The sequence below is a fragment of the Nicotiana attenuata genome, unplaced genomic scaffold, assembly GCF_001879085.1.
Source record: "Nicotiana attenuata strain UT unplaced genomic scaffold, NIATTr2, whole genome shotgun sequence".
In the NCBI taxonomy this organism is placed as follows: Eukaryota; Viridiplantae; Streptophyta; class Magnoliopsida; order Solanales; family Solanaceae; genus Nicotiana; species Nicotiana attenuata.
Window position 1 is genome coordinate 286,772 of NW_017671189.1, and position 17,855 is coordinate 304,626.

Here is a 17,855-nt window from a genome sequence, read left to right on the forward strand (position 1 = left end):
CAAAACTTTCCTGTCGATTTTGTTTGCAAGAGTTCTGATTCTACCAAAAAGTTCCTTTCTTTCTTCCTTATGGATCTCCCCACCTTCCAAAACAATTACTTAAAATTTAAGCTTTACCTTTAGATGTCTCAGAATTATTGTTTTGATTTTCTTTTTAGAGAATAAAAACGATATAACTCAAATTTTCCTTATCGGTTCGATAAATTTGCTCACACTTGTGGGTGCGCGAAGTTGACAAACATTGGGCCCCAATAAAGTTGACACAGATTTTTCTATTGTTATATGCTACAACTATTTTGTTCAGAACGTTGATATTAAACACTTAAAATACGTTTATCATGGTGTGCAAAAAATTTGTATCGTGGTAATTGCATTATTAACACATGGAAGAAAAACGTGGCATTTTACTAGGTGATCTCAATCTCCACTGCACATCAATAAATTTAAGTTTAACTTATCCTATTTCTTATGGTGATTCCATTTTTTCCTTTAATTCAAATAAGGTATCAATTAACCTTACAAAACATAGAATAAGATAGAGGATGCAAGCATCCTCTTTATATAAATAAATTTATGGGTAAAAATGGTTAAAATAGCACGGGCTAGCCAGTTTTCGGACTGGTCATTTAAAAATAGTGCGCGTTTGCAAAGTCATTGAGAAATAACCATTATTTTGCTGCAATGATCACGCCCAACTATGCCTTATAAAAAGGACAATGCGGTCGTTGCAAATATAATCCGGTTTACAAGTCCGGAGTCGAATCCCACAGAGAACTAAGGCTTGGCTACAACTGTTCACTATCACCAAGAAGACAAGCTTGAACAATTCCTAACTTATAGATATTAAGATTCTTGTGTTTAACTACTTAACTAACAAATTAAAATAGTAAATTAACAACTAAGGATACTGAGGGTTAGAGAAAAGATTAAGGAGGTCTAGAGTTATGATTTCCCCAATTGTCGGAATCCTTCCCGCTATGTCTTCTATAATTTCGCCTAAGTATTCTCTACCGATCATGAGCACTCATATTACCGTAAATCTCTCCCGAGTAATTACGACAATTTACTAGACGCACTCTCCCGAGCTACGCTAGCTGGCTTTTAATACAGCTCACTTCAGATCGCACCCAAGGCTTCGTTATCCCTAATCCCGCCTTTAAACCCTCGGTTATTGATCCCTCATATACTCTGGGAGTGGTGTTGTTCAACAATTACCTAAATATGCACTCTCTCCCGAGTTATGCATACTAAATAGGCACAGCTAATTGAGAGCTCTTCAATCAACCAGAATATAAACGTAGTTGAACAAATAGAGAAAAGCTATGGCTCAATTATATAAAAACATAACAAGAATTTATCCTACAAAAGGTTCTATCAAAACTCTAAATAACAAATTAGCTATTCATAATAGTATGTAAAACTACAATACTAAAAGTCATAACCAACAATGAAAAATAGGAAGAGGAAGGAAAAAACTCGTAGAAGAATTCTCCGCCTTGCTCCCAATGTGTTCTTGCCTCCAAGGGTGTTGTCTGACCCTAAAGTAGTCTCTCCACCTCCTTAGGCCTAATTTGTGTCCAAAATATGTCCCCTCTTGTTCTTGGGCGGCCTCCTTTGTTTAATATAGGGTTTAGGACTTAAAATCCCATGTTTTGCACTTTAGTCCCTGAAATTTTCGCTTCCTGCCGCGGTCGCGGTGGAACCGCGGCCAAAAATGCCCTCTGATTCTTCAGTTGTCCGCGACCATCTTCTACCGCGGTTCTGCCGCGGTCGCGACAAAACCGCGGTTTTTCACCCTGTTCCGTTTGAAATTTGGAAAAACTTAAAACATGAAAGTTGTAGCCCTTTGAGTTAGCTTTCCAACCATACATTGTGGAGCTCAAATGGAGTTCTGAGTAAAAAGTTATGTCTATTTTACTAGACAGTGCGCAATATACCTCCTCAAGTCTTCATTCGTACTTAATTAGCAAATTTGACCCCCGAACACGATCCCGGCTTAATTCCTTGAGCTTTTACTCAGACTTTAAAGCTTCAAATCACTTAAATTCATCCCATAACATCTATATAGCTCGGAATCACACCTACAAGGCATAAAACACACAATTAGTGCAAAACACCAGCGATTAAAGCGCAAACTCAATTAAAGTGCAGTAAATTAGAGTGTAATAAGCGACTAAAATATGCAATTATAGCCTATCATCATGCAACAGGGACTGATCCAGCATAATATACTGGAGATCGGTGCACTGTGTATGAACTTCCAGCATATTATGCTAGAACTCCAACACACGGAAAGTTCCAGCATAATATACTGGAGATTGGAGCACATGTGTATGAATTTCCAGCATATTATACTGGACCGGTATATTATTTTGGAACTCCAGTATATTATGCTGGAGTATTTTCCGGATTTTGAACAGTGTTTTTGTAAAGATTTATCTTTACATGAAAAGTGGCTAAATTTCGATTACTTTTGAAACTGTGGCTATTTTTGAATGACCGCTTGTAAATCTGGCTATTTTTGAATTTCTCCCGTAAAAATGATTTGTGTATAAAGTATAAACTATAAAGAAGAAATTAAAATACCATCTCATATTCTATTCTTCCTTATCTTTCGTTTGCGTCGGGTTATAAAAATTATTGGAACATCTACCAAGGTTGTGAAAGTCCTTGGTAGGGAGCGCTTCCCCCTGAATGGGGCCCTACGCGGCACGAATCCAGATATAGTCAGGCTCCAATGCGGGTACTGGACACCGGGTGAGAAACCAAAAAAAAAAAGTGAAAGTCATTAACTCATTAGTAGCTTCATCGAAATCTCGTCTGCTCTTTAATTCGTGAGTTATTTTAAGCGGTAAAAATTATCTCATGTTAACCACATATTAATTACCATGATAAATTTATTAATTAAAGGTGAAAATATATACTAATAAAAGATTGTACGTGCATACACATGTCATGCATTTATTGTCATTCATTTATTGATTTTGTATAAATGCCAAATGCTTATAAACTTTAATATAGGCGGTTTGAGATTATACAACAAGATTAGTATATATTTTAGTTTAACTCTTGTAACGATGGTGTTCAAATCATCTTACACGCATCTCTACCCTTCACAAAAACTTACATAATATTGTAAGAAACTTTCAAGGTTAACATAATAGTTTTTAAAATTATCAACACATAGTAATTTCAATTTTTAACATTAAGTATAGTGCCAAAAATTATTTCATAAACGTTGAATAGTTCAAATCTATTTTTAGGTAAAAATTAGCTTCGTTCATTTTCTTTTTCTAAATTCTTATCAGGAAAAACTCTCCTTTTTCACCACTAAGTAGAATGTTAATAATTTCATACATTTGAATAATGCAAATATATTTTGAAGTTTAAAAAAAAAAAAAAAAACACGTCGTCCACTTGGAAAACTTCATACTAGGGCTTCCAATACCGACTGCTCTACTTCAGGTAAACAGTCTCTCTCTCTCTCTGTGAATAATAAGCTTAAATCCCAGACTTTTCCTTTTACGGGCATTTTTGGTCTTGATCAAAGGATTTGCTCTAACCATTTAGTTATTACTTATTAGTATATGATTTCCGTAGTACTCCATTAAACATGGTAAGTGAAGTTTGTTACCAAAACTTTAATTTGTTGAATGGCTCCTGTTAAATTCGAAGCTCGATGGCTATGGCGGAAAGTAAAAGAAGAAAACCCTAGAAGGGTTGAGAGAAGAAGATGACTGAAATGAGTCGTTCAAATCTTAATTGACCAAAAACTAATATTATTATTGAAAAGTCTCTATTTATATTTACAAGTGTAAGAGACAAAAATAAAATGTAAAATCTAAAATGAAAATATAAGAAAATGTAAACTATAAAAGGGCCTTCTGCTTTCCCTTAGCTGATTGGGCCTGTGACAGTTGGGCCTGAGCTGTATTTGGGCTACCCCCCCCCCCCCTAAGCTTGAGGGTGAGAAAACACCAAGCTTGCAAAGTAAACCATGATGAACAGGACCATGAAGAGCTTTGGTCATGATGTCTGCTAACTAATTGGAGCTGGAGATAAAATGCAAGGAAATCAAACCAGCCTGCAAGCAAGTTCCCACATAATGACAGTCAATCTCAATGTGTTTTGTGCGCTCGTGAAAAATAGGGTTCTTGGCAATATGGAGAGCTGCCTGTTTGTCACAATAAATGGGAACTGGGCTGGAAATGGACAAACCAAGATCACCTAGAAGTCTGAGCAACCAAGAAATCTCAGCTGAAACCTTGCGAAGTGCCCTGTATTCAGCTTCAGCGGAGGACAAGGAGATAGTGGGCTGCTTCTTGCTTTTCCAAGAAATTGGGCTTCCACCAAGGGTAATATAATAACCAGTGACAGATTTGCGAGAAATGGCACAGGCAGCCCAATCAGAGTCAGAATATGCAGTTAGAGACAAATCAAATGAGCTGGAGAGGAGCACCCCTTGAGCTGGATCATTTAGTAAATATCTGAGAACATGCAAAGCTGCCAACATGTGGGGAACTTGAGGTTTTTGAAGAAATTGGCTCAAATATTGAACGGAGAAAGAAATATCAGGCCTAGTATGTTGCAAGAAGTTGAGCTTTCCAATCAATCTCCTATATAGGCTAGGGTCAGAAACAGGCTCCCCCATGTCTAACACCAGCTTCACAAAAGGATCTAAAGGGGTCATAACAGGAGAGAAGTGTTGACAATTAAACTCAGCTAAGAGGTAGGAAGTGTTAGTGTTGGCTCATCACATAACTTTGAGGAATAAGAGAGATTTCCAATCCCAAAAAATAGTGAACTGAGCCCAGGTCTTTAATTTTGAATTGGGCATCCAAGAAAGACTTCAAAGAGTTCATCTCAACAACATCATTACCAGCTAGCAAGATGTCATCAACATAGACAGCCAAGACAATTAGAGAATCAGAGGAGACCTTAGTGAATAAGGAATAATCATTCATGCTGGAAATGTAGCCTCTGGATTGCAAGGCTTCAGACAGTTTTGAAAACCACTGTCTAGAAGCTTGCCTAAGGCCATAGAGGGACTTCTTGAGTCGGCAAACCAGCAGAGGAGAGGAAGAAGGAGCAGATACATCAGACCAGGTGGAACCTTCATATAAACTTCCTCATGGAGATCCCCATGAAGGAAGGCATTGTTCACATCAAGTTGGAACACAGTCCAGCCCCACTTAGCAGCCAAAGTGGGTAAACATTTGATGGTGGTTAACTTGACAACAGGGGAAAAAGTTTCAGTAAAGTCATTACCCTCCTTTTGGGTGTCACCCCTAATGACTAACCTGGCCTTATATCTCTCAATAGAACCATCAGCCCTTTGTTTGATTTTGTAAACCCACTTGCAAGGAATAGCTTTCTTGTTAGAAGGTAAAGGGACAATATCCCAAGTCTGGTTCGCCTCAAGGGCTTGGAATTCCTTTAGCATGGCCTCTTGCCAAGCAGGATGTGAGGCAGCCTACTGGTAGAACTGGGGCTCATGCATGTGTATGTCAACAGAAGAGACCTTGGAAGAGGGGGGAAGAGGATGAGAGGAAGAGACAGAGGAACAGACATAATCTTTGATATAGGAAGGTTGATGGACTGTTCTGGTTGATTTTCTCAAAGGTGGAGGAGAAGGAATAATAGGAGAAGAATCAGATATATGAGGAGGAGAAGGAGGTGAGGGAACAGGGGAATCTGGAGATGTGGAAACATCAGGAGTAGGAGAAGGTGAAGAGGAGGAGGAGAATCTACAAAGTTTGAAATAGAGGAAGAGGGAAAGACAGAAGGGTGACCAGACTTGTAGGGAAATATATTTTCATGAAAAACCACATCCCTAGAAAAGAAAATGGAATGAGTAATGAGGTTAAGAAGTTTGTAACCCTTTTTACCAAAGGGGTACCCCAAAAATATAGAATGAATAGCTCTAACCTGGAATTTATCTCTGCCGAACTTAGGTGAAGTAGCAAAGCATAAACATCCAAAGGACTTTAAGTGATCATAAAGTGGAGGAAGACCATGGAGTTTTTCATAAGGAGAGACACCATTCAAAACAACATAAGGAAGTCTATTGATGAGTAAGTGGCAGTCAGATCACAGTCACCCCAATATTTGAGGGGAAGGTTAGACTGAAAAAGAAGAGCCCTGGAGATTTCCAATAAGTGTTTGTGTTTCCTTTCAACCACCCCATTTTGTTGAGGGGTGTGAGGAATAGTGGTCTGATGGAGAATGCCTTGGCTTGAGAAGAACTTGGTGGCTTCAGAACTTCCACCAAGTTCAAAAGCATTGTCGGGCTTAAAAGTTTGGACAGATGATTTAAAATGAACTTTAACCATGATAGTAAAAGCTTTAAGGACAGAAAGAGCATTGCTCTTGCAAGAAAGGAGGTGAGTCCATGTGGCTCTAGTGTAATCATCAACCAAAGTTAAAAGATATCTAAAACCATTGTAAGTTCTAGTGTTATATGGACCCCAAATGTCAATGTGTACTAGTTGAAAGGGAGCAGAAGAGTGTATAACACTCTCAGGAAAAGGTAATCTCTGTTGTCTTGCTAGAGGACAAACAGGACACATGAAACTTTGTTTGGAAGACACTTTATCAGATAAGAAAGGAATAGTTTTCCTTCTATGATAAGGCATGTGCCCTAATCATTGATGCCAAAACAAGTCCAATTTATTAAGGCAATGAAATTGATTACAATCAGGAGTACCATTAACATGTGTAACAACATGACTGGACTTATCAGATACAATTGAAACAGAACTAGGTAAACTACTAGAAAAAACATTCAGAGAATCAGATGGAACAGGAAAGAGATCACCATCTGGATGGAGGTAGTATAGCCTGCCTGCAGCTTTACCAATTTCCAGTGGCCTCTTCAGAGAAGGGCCCTGTAAAGAACAAATTGTTTTGGTAAAAAGTGCTGAACAATCTAGCTGACATATAAGCTGATGAACTGATATCAAATTGAAGTGAAAAGATGGCACCAGAAGAACATGAAGTAAAATTATATCATGCCTAAGATACAGAGATCCAGTTGATACAACTTTAGCTTTATATTCATTAGGTAGAGTGACAAGGAAAGGCTTGATTAATGGTTGGACATTAAAAAGAACATGTTTATGTGGAGTCATGTGATTTGTAACCCCTGTATCTAAGATCCAAGGATTGACACCTAATTGAGAGGATGCACACACATGAGAAACCTCAGAATCTACAGCATACTTGCTAAACAAACATGCAAAGTGTGCAAAAGCAGATTGATCCACATTGGAGGCATCAGGTGTGGAAGTGTTTGACATCTGAACTTGTTGGAACAAGGTCAACAGGTGTTGATACTGCTCCTTGGTAAACCCATGGGCTGAAGAATCAGCATGCTGAGAAGTAGTAGTGACAGCAGTGGTGGATGGACTTTCAGTCTGAACACAAGAAGCATATTTCTTACTCTTGGTGAACTTGAAATCAGTAGGGACCCCATGAAGTCTGTAGCACTTGTCTACAGTGTGGCCAGGCTTCTTGCAAGAGACATTTGGAGCAGCTTTCCTGGCCTCAAAATTCACCTTTTGACTGAAAGTCCTATTTGTGGTAGAAGCACTAGGAGACACCAAGAAAGAGGTGGCATCACCAGAGAAGTTAGGAGCAGCAGAGTGAGCTTCTCTTTGACTCTCATCTTGTTGTAGAAGACTATAGGCTTTGCTGATTGGTGGAAGAGGATTCATTAACATGATGGCACTTTTAACGGTTGTGTATGACTCATTTAGACCATTGAGAAACTGAAACAACTGTTGGTCCTATATGAATTTAGGCAATGCACCACATGAACAAGTAGGACCTACATATGAAGAGTTCAGCTCATCCCACAAACTCCTCACCTCATTTTGGTGAAGTAAGAAGCTATATCAGAGGAGCCTTGAGTAGTAGAGCTGATTTCCCTTTGTATTTGAATGTATTTAGACCCGTTTGGCTGACCAAACCTTTCATTTATATCTTTCCAGACTTCCTTAGCAGTTTTAAAACACATTACACTAACAGCTATTTCTCTAGATACTGAGTTATTTAACCAAGCTTTGACCATATCATTGTTCCTTTCCCAATATGGGTAATAAGGAGATTCAGGAGTGGGTTGATTGACTCTGCCATCTAATAGGCTGAGTTTGTTCTTTGCAGAAAGGGAAGTGAGCATACTGTTACGCCATAACACAAACCCACAACCACTGAATGGAGCAGATACCAGTTGACTTCCAGGATTATCCGAGGGATGAATATAGAACGGATGTGAAGGATCCAAGGAAAATGGAACAAAACCGTTGGAAGTTGAAGAAGAGTTAACGTCATCTACTACAGTACCCATTTTCAGCAGTAACTAAGTCTAATACTAAGAAACTACAGTAGCATGTTGAAGTAATCAGAGATAAACTCGAATCAGGTACATGCAATGAACATTAACATCAAAATTAACAAAATCTGTGATTAAGAGTGACAGTGATACCGTCCTTCTTCTGAAAACCCGAAGAAGTGAGGTCTTGTTTAGCCATGAACCCTAGGTAGAGAAATCCAGCAGAAACTACCGGGTAACTTGAAGATTATCAAACGATTCTCGCAATAAAGTCGAAAATATGTGAAGATTGAACGAAACCCCAAAATTTCACAAACGTGTTCTGAAAACCGACGATCTGATACAGTCCTTGACGATTTCAAACAAGGCTACCATCGGAAGAAAGGTTGTGATGAGAGGAATCTATATTCCCGCTCTGATACCATGTTAAATTCGAAGCTCGATGGCTATGGCAGAAAGTAACAGAAGAAAACCCTAGAAGGGTTGAGAGAAGAAGATGACTGAAATGAGTCGGTCAAATCTTAATTGACCAAAAACTAATATTATTATTGAGAAGTCTCTATTTTTATTTACAAGTGTAAGAGACAAAAATAAAATGTAAAATCTGAAATGAAAATATAAGAAAATGTAAACTATAAAAGGGCCTTTTGCTTTCCCTTAGCTATAGGCCTGTGACAGTTGGGCCTGAGCTGTATTTAGGCTAACAGCTCCAAACATATTCGTTGAATTTGGTAATTCGTGTCATTTGATTTCTAATAATATTATGTCTAATATTTCTTCTTTACTTCTCTTTCCGAGCAAAGAACGAGTCTTGCTTTAGAATGAAATATCAATGATGTTTTGGTTTAATTTTCCTCCTTTAATTATTATTTTTTCCCTCCTTTTTGCTTGAGTCTGAAAAATTAATTTTATTATCATGATTACAACTTTGGTTAATGGAATATCATTAAAGAGTAATATCAGAGTTACTAAACCACACAAATCGAAACCGAAGAGTAAAAAGCAAAACCATACTGAATTTATTTCGGTATGATATTGGTATAACATTTTTAAAATAAAAATACTGAACTTAAATCTTTCAAAACCGTACCAAGCCGATGAACATCCCTAGTTAAGTTTTACACCACATTGATTTCTATATGATTTTTCAAAGAATATCTGAAATATCTTCCTTTTCCATGCAAACATTAACTGTCTTTGACTAGATACAATACGAAATATACAATTTACTGTGCCAGTTTTCCCTATAAGATTGAAGTAGATACCAGTTATACGTCGTGTTTTGTGGCGTGGCCAAGTGGTTTGAAGAACAATCTTAGTAAACCCTGCCTCAACCATACATAAAATACATGAGAAACCTGCAAGAGGGAAAAGAAAATGAGGTTAATAACACTTGTACGCTTCATCTCCCTTCCTCCGGTTTCACAGTTTATGTTTTCTGGAAACAGTGAAATGATTCTTTCTTAAGGCATTCCACTGAAGTTCTTAAGATGATATAAACATACCCAGCTAGTACACTAGTTTAATTAGGTTAATAACCAGATTGAGTGCCACTAACTGAGTTAGGACGAAATCGCATACAAAGACGGGCCAGACCATAACACAACTACCACTCCTCAAAAAGAAAGAGAAAAACTACTACTACTACTACTACACCTTAATCCCAAACTAGTTAAGGTCGGCTACATGAATCCTCATCCCTCCATGTAAACTTGTCTCAATATATTCAAATAACTTAGATTCTCTAGCGCTAGAAGTTCTCTACATCTTCTACTGGTATACAAATCTCCTAATTAAAAGACTACGAACAAACCATGAACCCAAAGTAAGCATTCGAGTATGACTAAGTTTTAATATCAACTAATTGGTATCACTTGTATGAATCTTTTCTTCCATTTCGCTTTCACGGAAACATTTTCCATCAAAAGGAGGAAAATGACTTCCTTAATTACCTATAGGCTGAAGTCAATTTCCTTACAATTATCTTAACTTTTAACTTCATATTATTTGCTTCAACTAACATTTAGACCTTATTATTGATCTCTACTACTCAAGAGTTTCATCAAAACACTCTACAATATGTTAATATATGATTAATCTTTAATATACATTTTTTCTGGAAATTACCAACCAAACACCAGAAAAAAATTAAAACATTTTCAATGGAACGTGACTTCGGTAGTACCAAACACACCCTCTATCATACGCTTTCTTCAGATCTTTAAATGCCAAATGCAGATCCTTCTTCCTCTCTTTATAAATTTCATTAATCTTCTTAGCAACAATATAGTTGTGGAGCTTCTAGGCATAAATTCAAACCGGTTTTGACACTATTGTAATATCCTTGAGTCTGTATTCTATCGCTCTTTTCCAAACTTTCATCATATGACTCATAGGTTTAATGCCACGAGTCAACAACTTTAAACATCTGTTTTGTTCTTATACATTGGAATCCAGGTATTCTTTCTCTAGTCGTTTGGCATCTTTCGACTCCTAGGTATAGCATTAAATAGTATCGTAAGCCATACTACTCAAACCTCTCCAAGATACTGCCAACCTCTAAAGGAAACCAAAATAGCTGAAAATGATATGATCAAACAATTTACTTCATATAAAACAAACCATTAATTGGTTTTTACGTCTCATTAAGGGACATCATAACAACATCTTAGGACGGAAAATGGTTATACCCAGTTCTAAACTTCTGATACGTGATTTAAGTAGGTTTCTAGCATAGGCTCGTTGACAGCCATCAATTGCCTCAATCAGATCGTCATATCCAAACCTAGCACCTTAATTTAGTTTTGGTTGTAACCGATAATCTCACTCTCATTAACAATTGGCAACAATAAGTAAGCAATCCAAAGAAGAAAGATAAAAGTGTTGGCAGATATCCAATAAAAACGATGATACATGGATGGCATCATTATAGAGCGACCAATGACATGAATCATTAGGAACAAAGTTATCTTGCAAAGGCGAATGAACATCTGAGATGAGAAGTCGATGTCTATTCACACTTGTCATTTTTCCACACTTCAGTTTATGGTTGTGGTTAGAGATTGCACCAAATTTCATTTAGAAAACTAAGGTGTTTTGCTTTTAGGATTGCTATCTTGATGGAGGCAGAAAGCAAGTTACATGCTTTCTCACTGTAGGGAATATTTATAATGGCAAGTCTTTGCATTTAGTGCCTCGCATCGAAAATGCAAACTGTTAAATACAGGTAGAGATATTTACCTAAATATGTAGTATATTAGGAAAAAGGAAAGCACAAAGTATCCGACAAGTTTGCACGTTTTCCGATTTGATTTCTTCTCGAATACCTAAGAAAGTAAATGGGTTGTTAGAATTGCATTTGATAAAAGGAAATTAACGGGAAAACAACATAATTTATCACATGTGCTTACCATCTTGAATCGATCCATGGTTCCTGACATGATTCCTCTAGATGAATCCATCTCATTCCCCTAGTGGAATTTTAATCCAAGAAAGAAAAGGTTAGCAAGTAATGTACACAAAAGATTCAAAAAACTAGCCCGCTTACCATTCGGTCTAGCATTCGGTTGTGGTTCTCCACCTCCTCATGTATGTCACCTGTCAACTGTCCAAATGCAAATATACTAAGTATCAATGCCTGAAGAATGTCCAAAATACATACCAGACGTGCTGGACCTCCAACACCAATATCATGAGTGCTTAAGAAGATTACACATGATACAACAACAGAAAGAACAACTTTCGTTTACATAGCTGTGAGCATCATGTCCTCTATACTTGTTGCACTTATGCAACTTCAGTAGGCAAAAGTTCTACGGAAGTGCAAACAACGAATTGAGCTTTGCCAGTGAAAGTAGCACCAGAAATATGAGAATGAATTATTAGAAGCCCACAGAGGGCCAAGGACACATTGTTTCTCCAACTTCTTGACTTTCAGAGAACCTCAGCATTTAATCTTGGTCTTCTCATGTTTTTTTAAATAAAATCGGGTGCAGCTTTGGTTAAGACTCATATCACAAAAACAGTACTGCAGAGAATACCTTGACTCAATGCTCAGACCTTCACCCATAACAGTAGCATCAGACCTTGTGGTCCACAAGATGGCAATGAGGCCTAACTTTGCCATGGGCATAAGCGCGAAATTACAGTTTAGTGACAAACTGTTAGTGAAGTTGTAGGCATAAGAATCTAAGTTGCTCGGACACGGGTGCGGGTGTTCGACACGGGTGCGGATCTAGAGGTCAGATCCTTCGAGATGTAAATTTTAAGATTCGGGGATACGGATCCTAGTACGGATACGGGTGCGGTGATCCGGCTGAAAATAATTCAAAACTATAAAAATATATCTAAATTATGAGAAATTTTGTGGAATACTTATGTATAGCTTGTAAAGTGTGGATTTCTTTTTTATTCTCAAGTTGTAGATAAGTAAAGGATTGATTTCCTAGATAAGGTATGCTATTTTCTTCAAATTTACCCTAGTGTTGGTTCTGATTTCGGGAATAAATTGTATCTCGTCTCGAATTTTTCCGTCCGTCGTAGTCAAAGTACCCAAAATTGTTTGACCAGATCCAGTACGAATCCCATACCCATACCCATACTAGTGTCGTGTCGACACGGGTACGGCACCTAAACTGCCATGTCAGAGCAACTTAGATAAGAACATGGCCATCACTTTGCAGTTTTTGATAACCATCTGGGACCATCCTCTTTTGACCTAAGTTGCTCGGACACGGGTACAGGTGCCCGATACGGGTGCGGATCTAAAGATCAGATCCTTCGAGATGTAAATTCTAAAATTCGGGGATACGGATACGGGTGCGGGGATCCAGCTAAAAATAATTCAAAAAAATAAATATATAAAAAATGTTCTAAATTATGAAAATTTTTTTTGTGAAATACTCAAGTATAGCTTGTAAAGTGTGAATTTCTTTTTTATTCTCGAGTTGTAGATAAGTAAAGGATTGATTTCTTAGATAATGTATGTTATTTTCTTCAAATTTACCCTAATTTTGGTTCTAATTTCGGGAACCAAATAGTATCTCGTCTCGAATTTTCCGTCCGCCGTGATCAAAGTACCCAAAATTATTTGACTAGATCCGGTACGGATCCCATACCCACATCCATACTAGTGTCGTGTTGACACGGGTGCGGCACTTAAACTGCCATGTCAGAGCAACTTAGCTTTTGACACCTCACATGAGGATTGAGTGATAGACCTTGAAGATGAACTATGTTGTTCTCCTTACCCAATGATGTTATGAGTTTTTTTTTTTTTTTGATTTGCACCGGGTGTCCGAGTCTCTAAGAGCCCCGACTAATCCCGGGGGTAACACTAGATAATACAAACTATCACTAGAGATTTGCTAAGAATTCGGTGAAACTGGGAATAGGAGTCCAACTTGGCTTTGGTGGCAATAGCAATTTGGTCATGTAGGTTAAAGCTAAGATGCCATGATTATAGGCCATATCGTTCTTTAAAAGGTCTAGCATTTTTTCCAAAACAAAAATGCTCACCTTAAATTCTACCTTAATTTTGTGACAGTTACTGCAGATCCAATGATATCTAATTCAAACAGTTGTAGTGAATAAATTCAACTAGTGCACCATTACCAGGGATCAGGTGATACTAAGTGGTAGTTTGGTTAGGGGTAAGGGGATTAGGAAAATAATCAACATAAAATCCTGCATAAACAATACCGTGTTTGGTTGGAGGGATTAGCGAATAAATCCCAGCATAACTAATGTAGTGTTTGGTTGAGAGTATTAAATAACCCCGTATTCAGCTATGCTGAGAGTCTGAGCATTATTTTATGACAGATAGAATGTAGAATAATACGTGTATTAGCAATACAATGATAAAAGTATTTAAAGACAAAAATATTCTTAAAGTAAGTAATTCCTACATAATATTCCGTGTACTAACTCACCACATAAACAATATTTGCATTTTATTAACAATCCATGTCTAACTAGTATGTGAACCAAATCATCCCTTAGTAATTTGTATGGGATAAACTTTTGACACTTTCTAGAAATTCCGCTTAATTTCAAAGGTAGTTAAGCTTACACAAAATCCACAGCTCCTCAATGGACTGTATGCTTCAAAACAAAGAAAGAAAAGAGGTAATACCAAAAAATGGGGAAGAAGAAGAATAAAGCATAGCAAAAACTTACTCTCTTTAAAAAGCTGACTCTGTCTTGTAAGCTATCCACAGCTTTGTCATTGTCTCGTTCATCAAGATCACGGGGATAGGAAGATGAAGCACTTATACCACCTTCCTCAATATTATCATAGTTATCAAAGAGAGCAGCTCTATGGGCTCGATGATCCCTGTAGAACAGGAAGTTCAAAATGCTATTTGTAAGGCCATGAGACAAGAATAATAGAGACTTCTGGATAATATTCAATATATTAGCAGTAGGTAACTACATCTATTTCTTTGATATGTCATCTCATTGGGACTAATTAGCTGCAGAAGACCCCCCCCCCCCCCCCCCCCAAGTGATATAAAATAGATTATGTGATGCAGGAAGAGCTACTTATCTGGTGTATATGCAGATACATGAAAGATACAAGTTTAATGTCCAGATAACATAAATTAGATGTGAGGCCTTTATTTTGCAAAATCAGGAGGAGATATCCTGGCACATAAATTGCTTGCAGCATGAGTGCACACCCTAAAAGAGAAACAATTCATACCCTACCCCCACATACAGAGAGTATTGGATCAAATTCTGACTTCCCAAAATCCATGCTACATGGAACCTTCTTTTGCGTTGATGTACCTATATCGAGTGGCTGTAATGTGAATATGGGTACATCATGTGGATTCTTCAAACAACAATAACGACCCAATAAATCCCACACAACACAGAAAGCAAACTGGAGCCACAACAAACATGTCGATCCACTAAAAATCAGATCAATGTACCACTACATATATGAACCCTCCGTCCCAAGTATTTTCTCCTTTTCCTTATTTTGGATGTCTAAATTTCAAAATTAGAACTTTCCATTCCAATGTAAACCATAACTTCAAGCTAAGTAACATGATTCGTGAAAACCTTTTTATCAGGGGCGGAGCTAGTGTGTAGCTTATAGGTTCGGCCTAACCCAGTAACTTTGGTCCACAACATATATTTTGTCTAAGAAATTCATCGAATATGTACAAATCATTAATTTAAAACTTGGTAACTTAAAAGGACTAGAATACCAAACCCATAAGCTTCAAATCTTAGCTCCACCTCTGCTTTTTTATACACAAGGTCAATGGTGACATACATTAGCAATTTAACATACACTCGAATTCACAATTTTTGCGTTCCAATGGCATGTATGTAAATACGAAGAATGCTTGTACATATGTAAAAGTGCAATAGAGAATCGAACAGAGACTGACCTCCGATAACTCATTGCAGAAATTCCAGCTCACAGTTGTCACTGGTGATCCGAATTCAATTTTTTGCATACGAGAGAAAATGGAAGATTCTAGAAGTTACGAGAAGAAAATTCGAATAGAAATCTTAAATTGGAAGAGCAAGCGCAGATCTGGAAATTTTCTCTGGAATTTTCTTATTTATAAAACGAATCAAATTGGAAATGTTAGAAAGTGGTGAATTATATGAAGAATGCTTAAGGTGTTGGGAAAAGAAACTGAAAATTTGAGTTAACCAATGAGAAATCCCTTAAGGCGAAACAGAGAGTAATGTTACGTGTCGGTGCCTATTGAAATGAATTTTTTAATTATTTATAACTTATACTGTAATAGGCTAATAGCTTTGATATAGTGTTTGAATATTCGAATTTTAATTTTAAAATATTAAATTTAATTAATCCAATTTATTTTAAGAGATTAATCAAATTAATATAAATTAAAACAAATGGAATATAATGAAGTGATAGTATTAATGTGTTAAAATAATAGTCTCGACGTTATTTCATTTTATATAACAGTTTCTTCTTCTTTTTGGTTCGGAAAAAGAGTGACATCTTTATAAACTTAAAAACTCGTGTGTTTGAATTGTTATTGTTTTAATAATATGGAGAAAATTTCACTTTATACCCATTAATTCCAAAATATTCAGGGAGATTTTTAAAAAAAAAAAAAAGTCAGATTTACAACTGGTCGTTCAAAAATAGCCCAATTTCAAAAGTAATCGAAATTTAGCCACTTTTTATGTAAAGATAAATATGAGCGAAAACACTGTTCAAAACTCGGAAAATACTCCAGTATATTATGCTGGAGTTCCAGCATAAGTATACTTGAACTCCAGCATATTATACTGGAATTCCAGGATAGTATGCTGGAACTCCAGCATAATATGATGGAGTTCCAGCATAAGTACACTAGAACTCCAGCATAATATGATGGAGTTCCAGCATAAGTACACTAGAACTCCAGCATCCAGCAAGTATAATGGTCTAGTATAATATACTGGAGTTTGGAGCACCAGTGCTCCAGTATAATATACTGGAGTTTGGAGCACCAGTGCTCCAGTCTCCAGTATATTATACTGGAGCCAGCAAAGTATACCGGTCCAGCATAATATGCTGGAGTTCATACACAAGTGCACCGAACTCCAGTATATTATGCTGGACCAGTCTCTATTGCAGCAAAACGGTGGCTATTTTTCATTGACTTGGTAAACGCTGGCTATTTTTGATTGACCAGTCCGAAAACTGGCTATACCGTGCTATTTTTACAACTATTTACCCTTTAATGCCCAGGCCCAAACTATTACTACTCCTACCCATGCGGCCCAAACTATTTACTCGGTTATTCATTTATTCTATTAAAATAGCTCTTCTTTCTACATTGAGAATTTGGACGAGGACACAACTTTAGGTTTGTGACGACCCGACCCGTCGTCACGTGAGTTATCGCCCCGTTTCCCTCATGTTATGCTTCTTCATGTTTCATTATCAATATTTGATGTGTTAGAGTTGGTTTGGAATGGTTTTGATAAGAAATGAGACACTTAGTCTCTTTTAAGAAGGCTTAAGTTGGAAAAGTCAACCGGATGTTGACTTCTGTGTTAGAGGGCTCGGATTTGAATTCCGATGATTTGGTTAGCTTCGAGGGATGATTTGTGGCTTAGGAGTGCGATCGAAATTGATTTTGGAGGTTCGGTGTATAATTAGGCTTGAATTGGCGAAGTTAGTATTTTGGCGAATTCCGGTTGGTAGGTGAGATTTTGATCCGGGGGTTGGAATGAGATTACGAGAGTTGCTGTAGCTTCGTTAGGTGATTTTGGATGTGTGTGCAAAATCAGGTCATTCGGAGGTGTTTTGGTTGGGTTTCTGATCGAATGCGTGTTTCGGAAGTTTTAGAAGAACTTAGGCTTGAATTCGATGAAAAATGATGGTTTTAGTGTTGTTTGAGGTGTTTTAAATGATTGGAGCAAGTTTGAATAAGGTATTGGATCATGTTTGTATTTTTGGTTGAGGTCCCGAGGGCCTCGGGGTGATTTCGGATGGCTAACGGGAAGTTTTGAACTTAGGAGATTGCAGAACCTATGC

At 37.3% G+C, this 17,855-nt stretch overlaps 2 protein-coding genes across 2 annotated transcripts; both read right to left on the minus strand.

Moving 5' to 3' along the window:
- Positions 1-5,473: 5,473 nt before the first annotated feature.
- Positions 5,474-8,347, minus strand: LOC109206534. Its single transcript, XM_019369358.1, has 4 exons — positions 7,869-8,347; positions 6,695-7,692; positions 6,247-6,640; positions 5,474-5,747 (listed from the first exon to the last, which is right to left on the minus strand). Exons 1-4 carry the CDS (start codon positions 8,345-8,347, stop codon positions 5,474-5,476), a joined length of 2,145 nt encoding a protein of 714 aa, XP_019224903.1.
- Positions 8,348-9,328: 981 nt separating this feature from the next.
- On the minus strand, positions 9,329-16,049 carry LOC109206547 (bet1-like SNARE 1-2). The gene is made up of 6 exons (XM_019369376.1): positions 15,736-16,049; positions 14,510-14,666; positions 11,880-11,936; positions 11,743-11,802; positions 11,573-11,658; positions 9,329-9,690 (listed from the first exon to the last, which is right to left on the minus strand). The coding sequence occupies exons 1-6, from the start codon at positions 15,747-15,749 to the stop codon at positions 9,663-9,665; spliced, it is 402 nt and encodes a 133-aa protein (XP_019224921.1). The 5' UTR covers positions 15,750-16,049; the 3' UTR covers positions 9,329-9,662.
- Positions 16,050-17,855: the final 1,806 nt, after the last annotated feature.

What these genes read in the sequence shown, in the direction of transcription:
- LOC109206534 (XM_019369358.1), bottom strand. Translation starts at nt 8,347, where the DNA reads ATGGGTACTGTAGTAGATGACGTTAACTCTTCTTCAACTTCCAACGGT. An exon ending in TCTTACTTCACCAAAATGAG is followed by an intron (nt 7,693 to 7,868) that starts GTGAGGAGTTTG and finishes TCCACCAATCAG; the next exon opens with CAAAGCCTATAGTCTTCTAC. An exon ending in TGTTAATGGTACTCCTGATT is followed by an intron (nt 6,641 to 6,694) that starts GTAATCAATTTC and finishes ATCAATGATTAG; the next exon opens with GGCACATGCCTTATCATAGA.
- LOC109206547 (XM_019369376.1), bottom strand. An exon ending in CCATGGATCGATTCAAGATG is followed by an intron (nt 11,659 to 11,742) that starts GTAAGCACATGT and finishes TTACTTTCTTAG; the next exon opens with GTATTCGAGAAGAAATCAAA. An exon ending in CTAATATACTACATATTTAG is followed by an intron (nt 9,691 to 11,572) that starts GTAAATATCTCT and finishes TCCCTCTTGCAG; the next exon opens with GTTTCTCATGTATTTTATGT.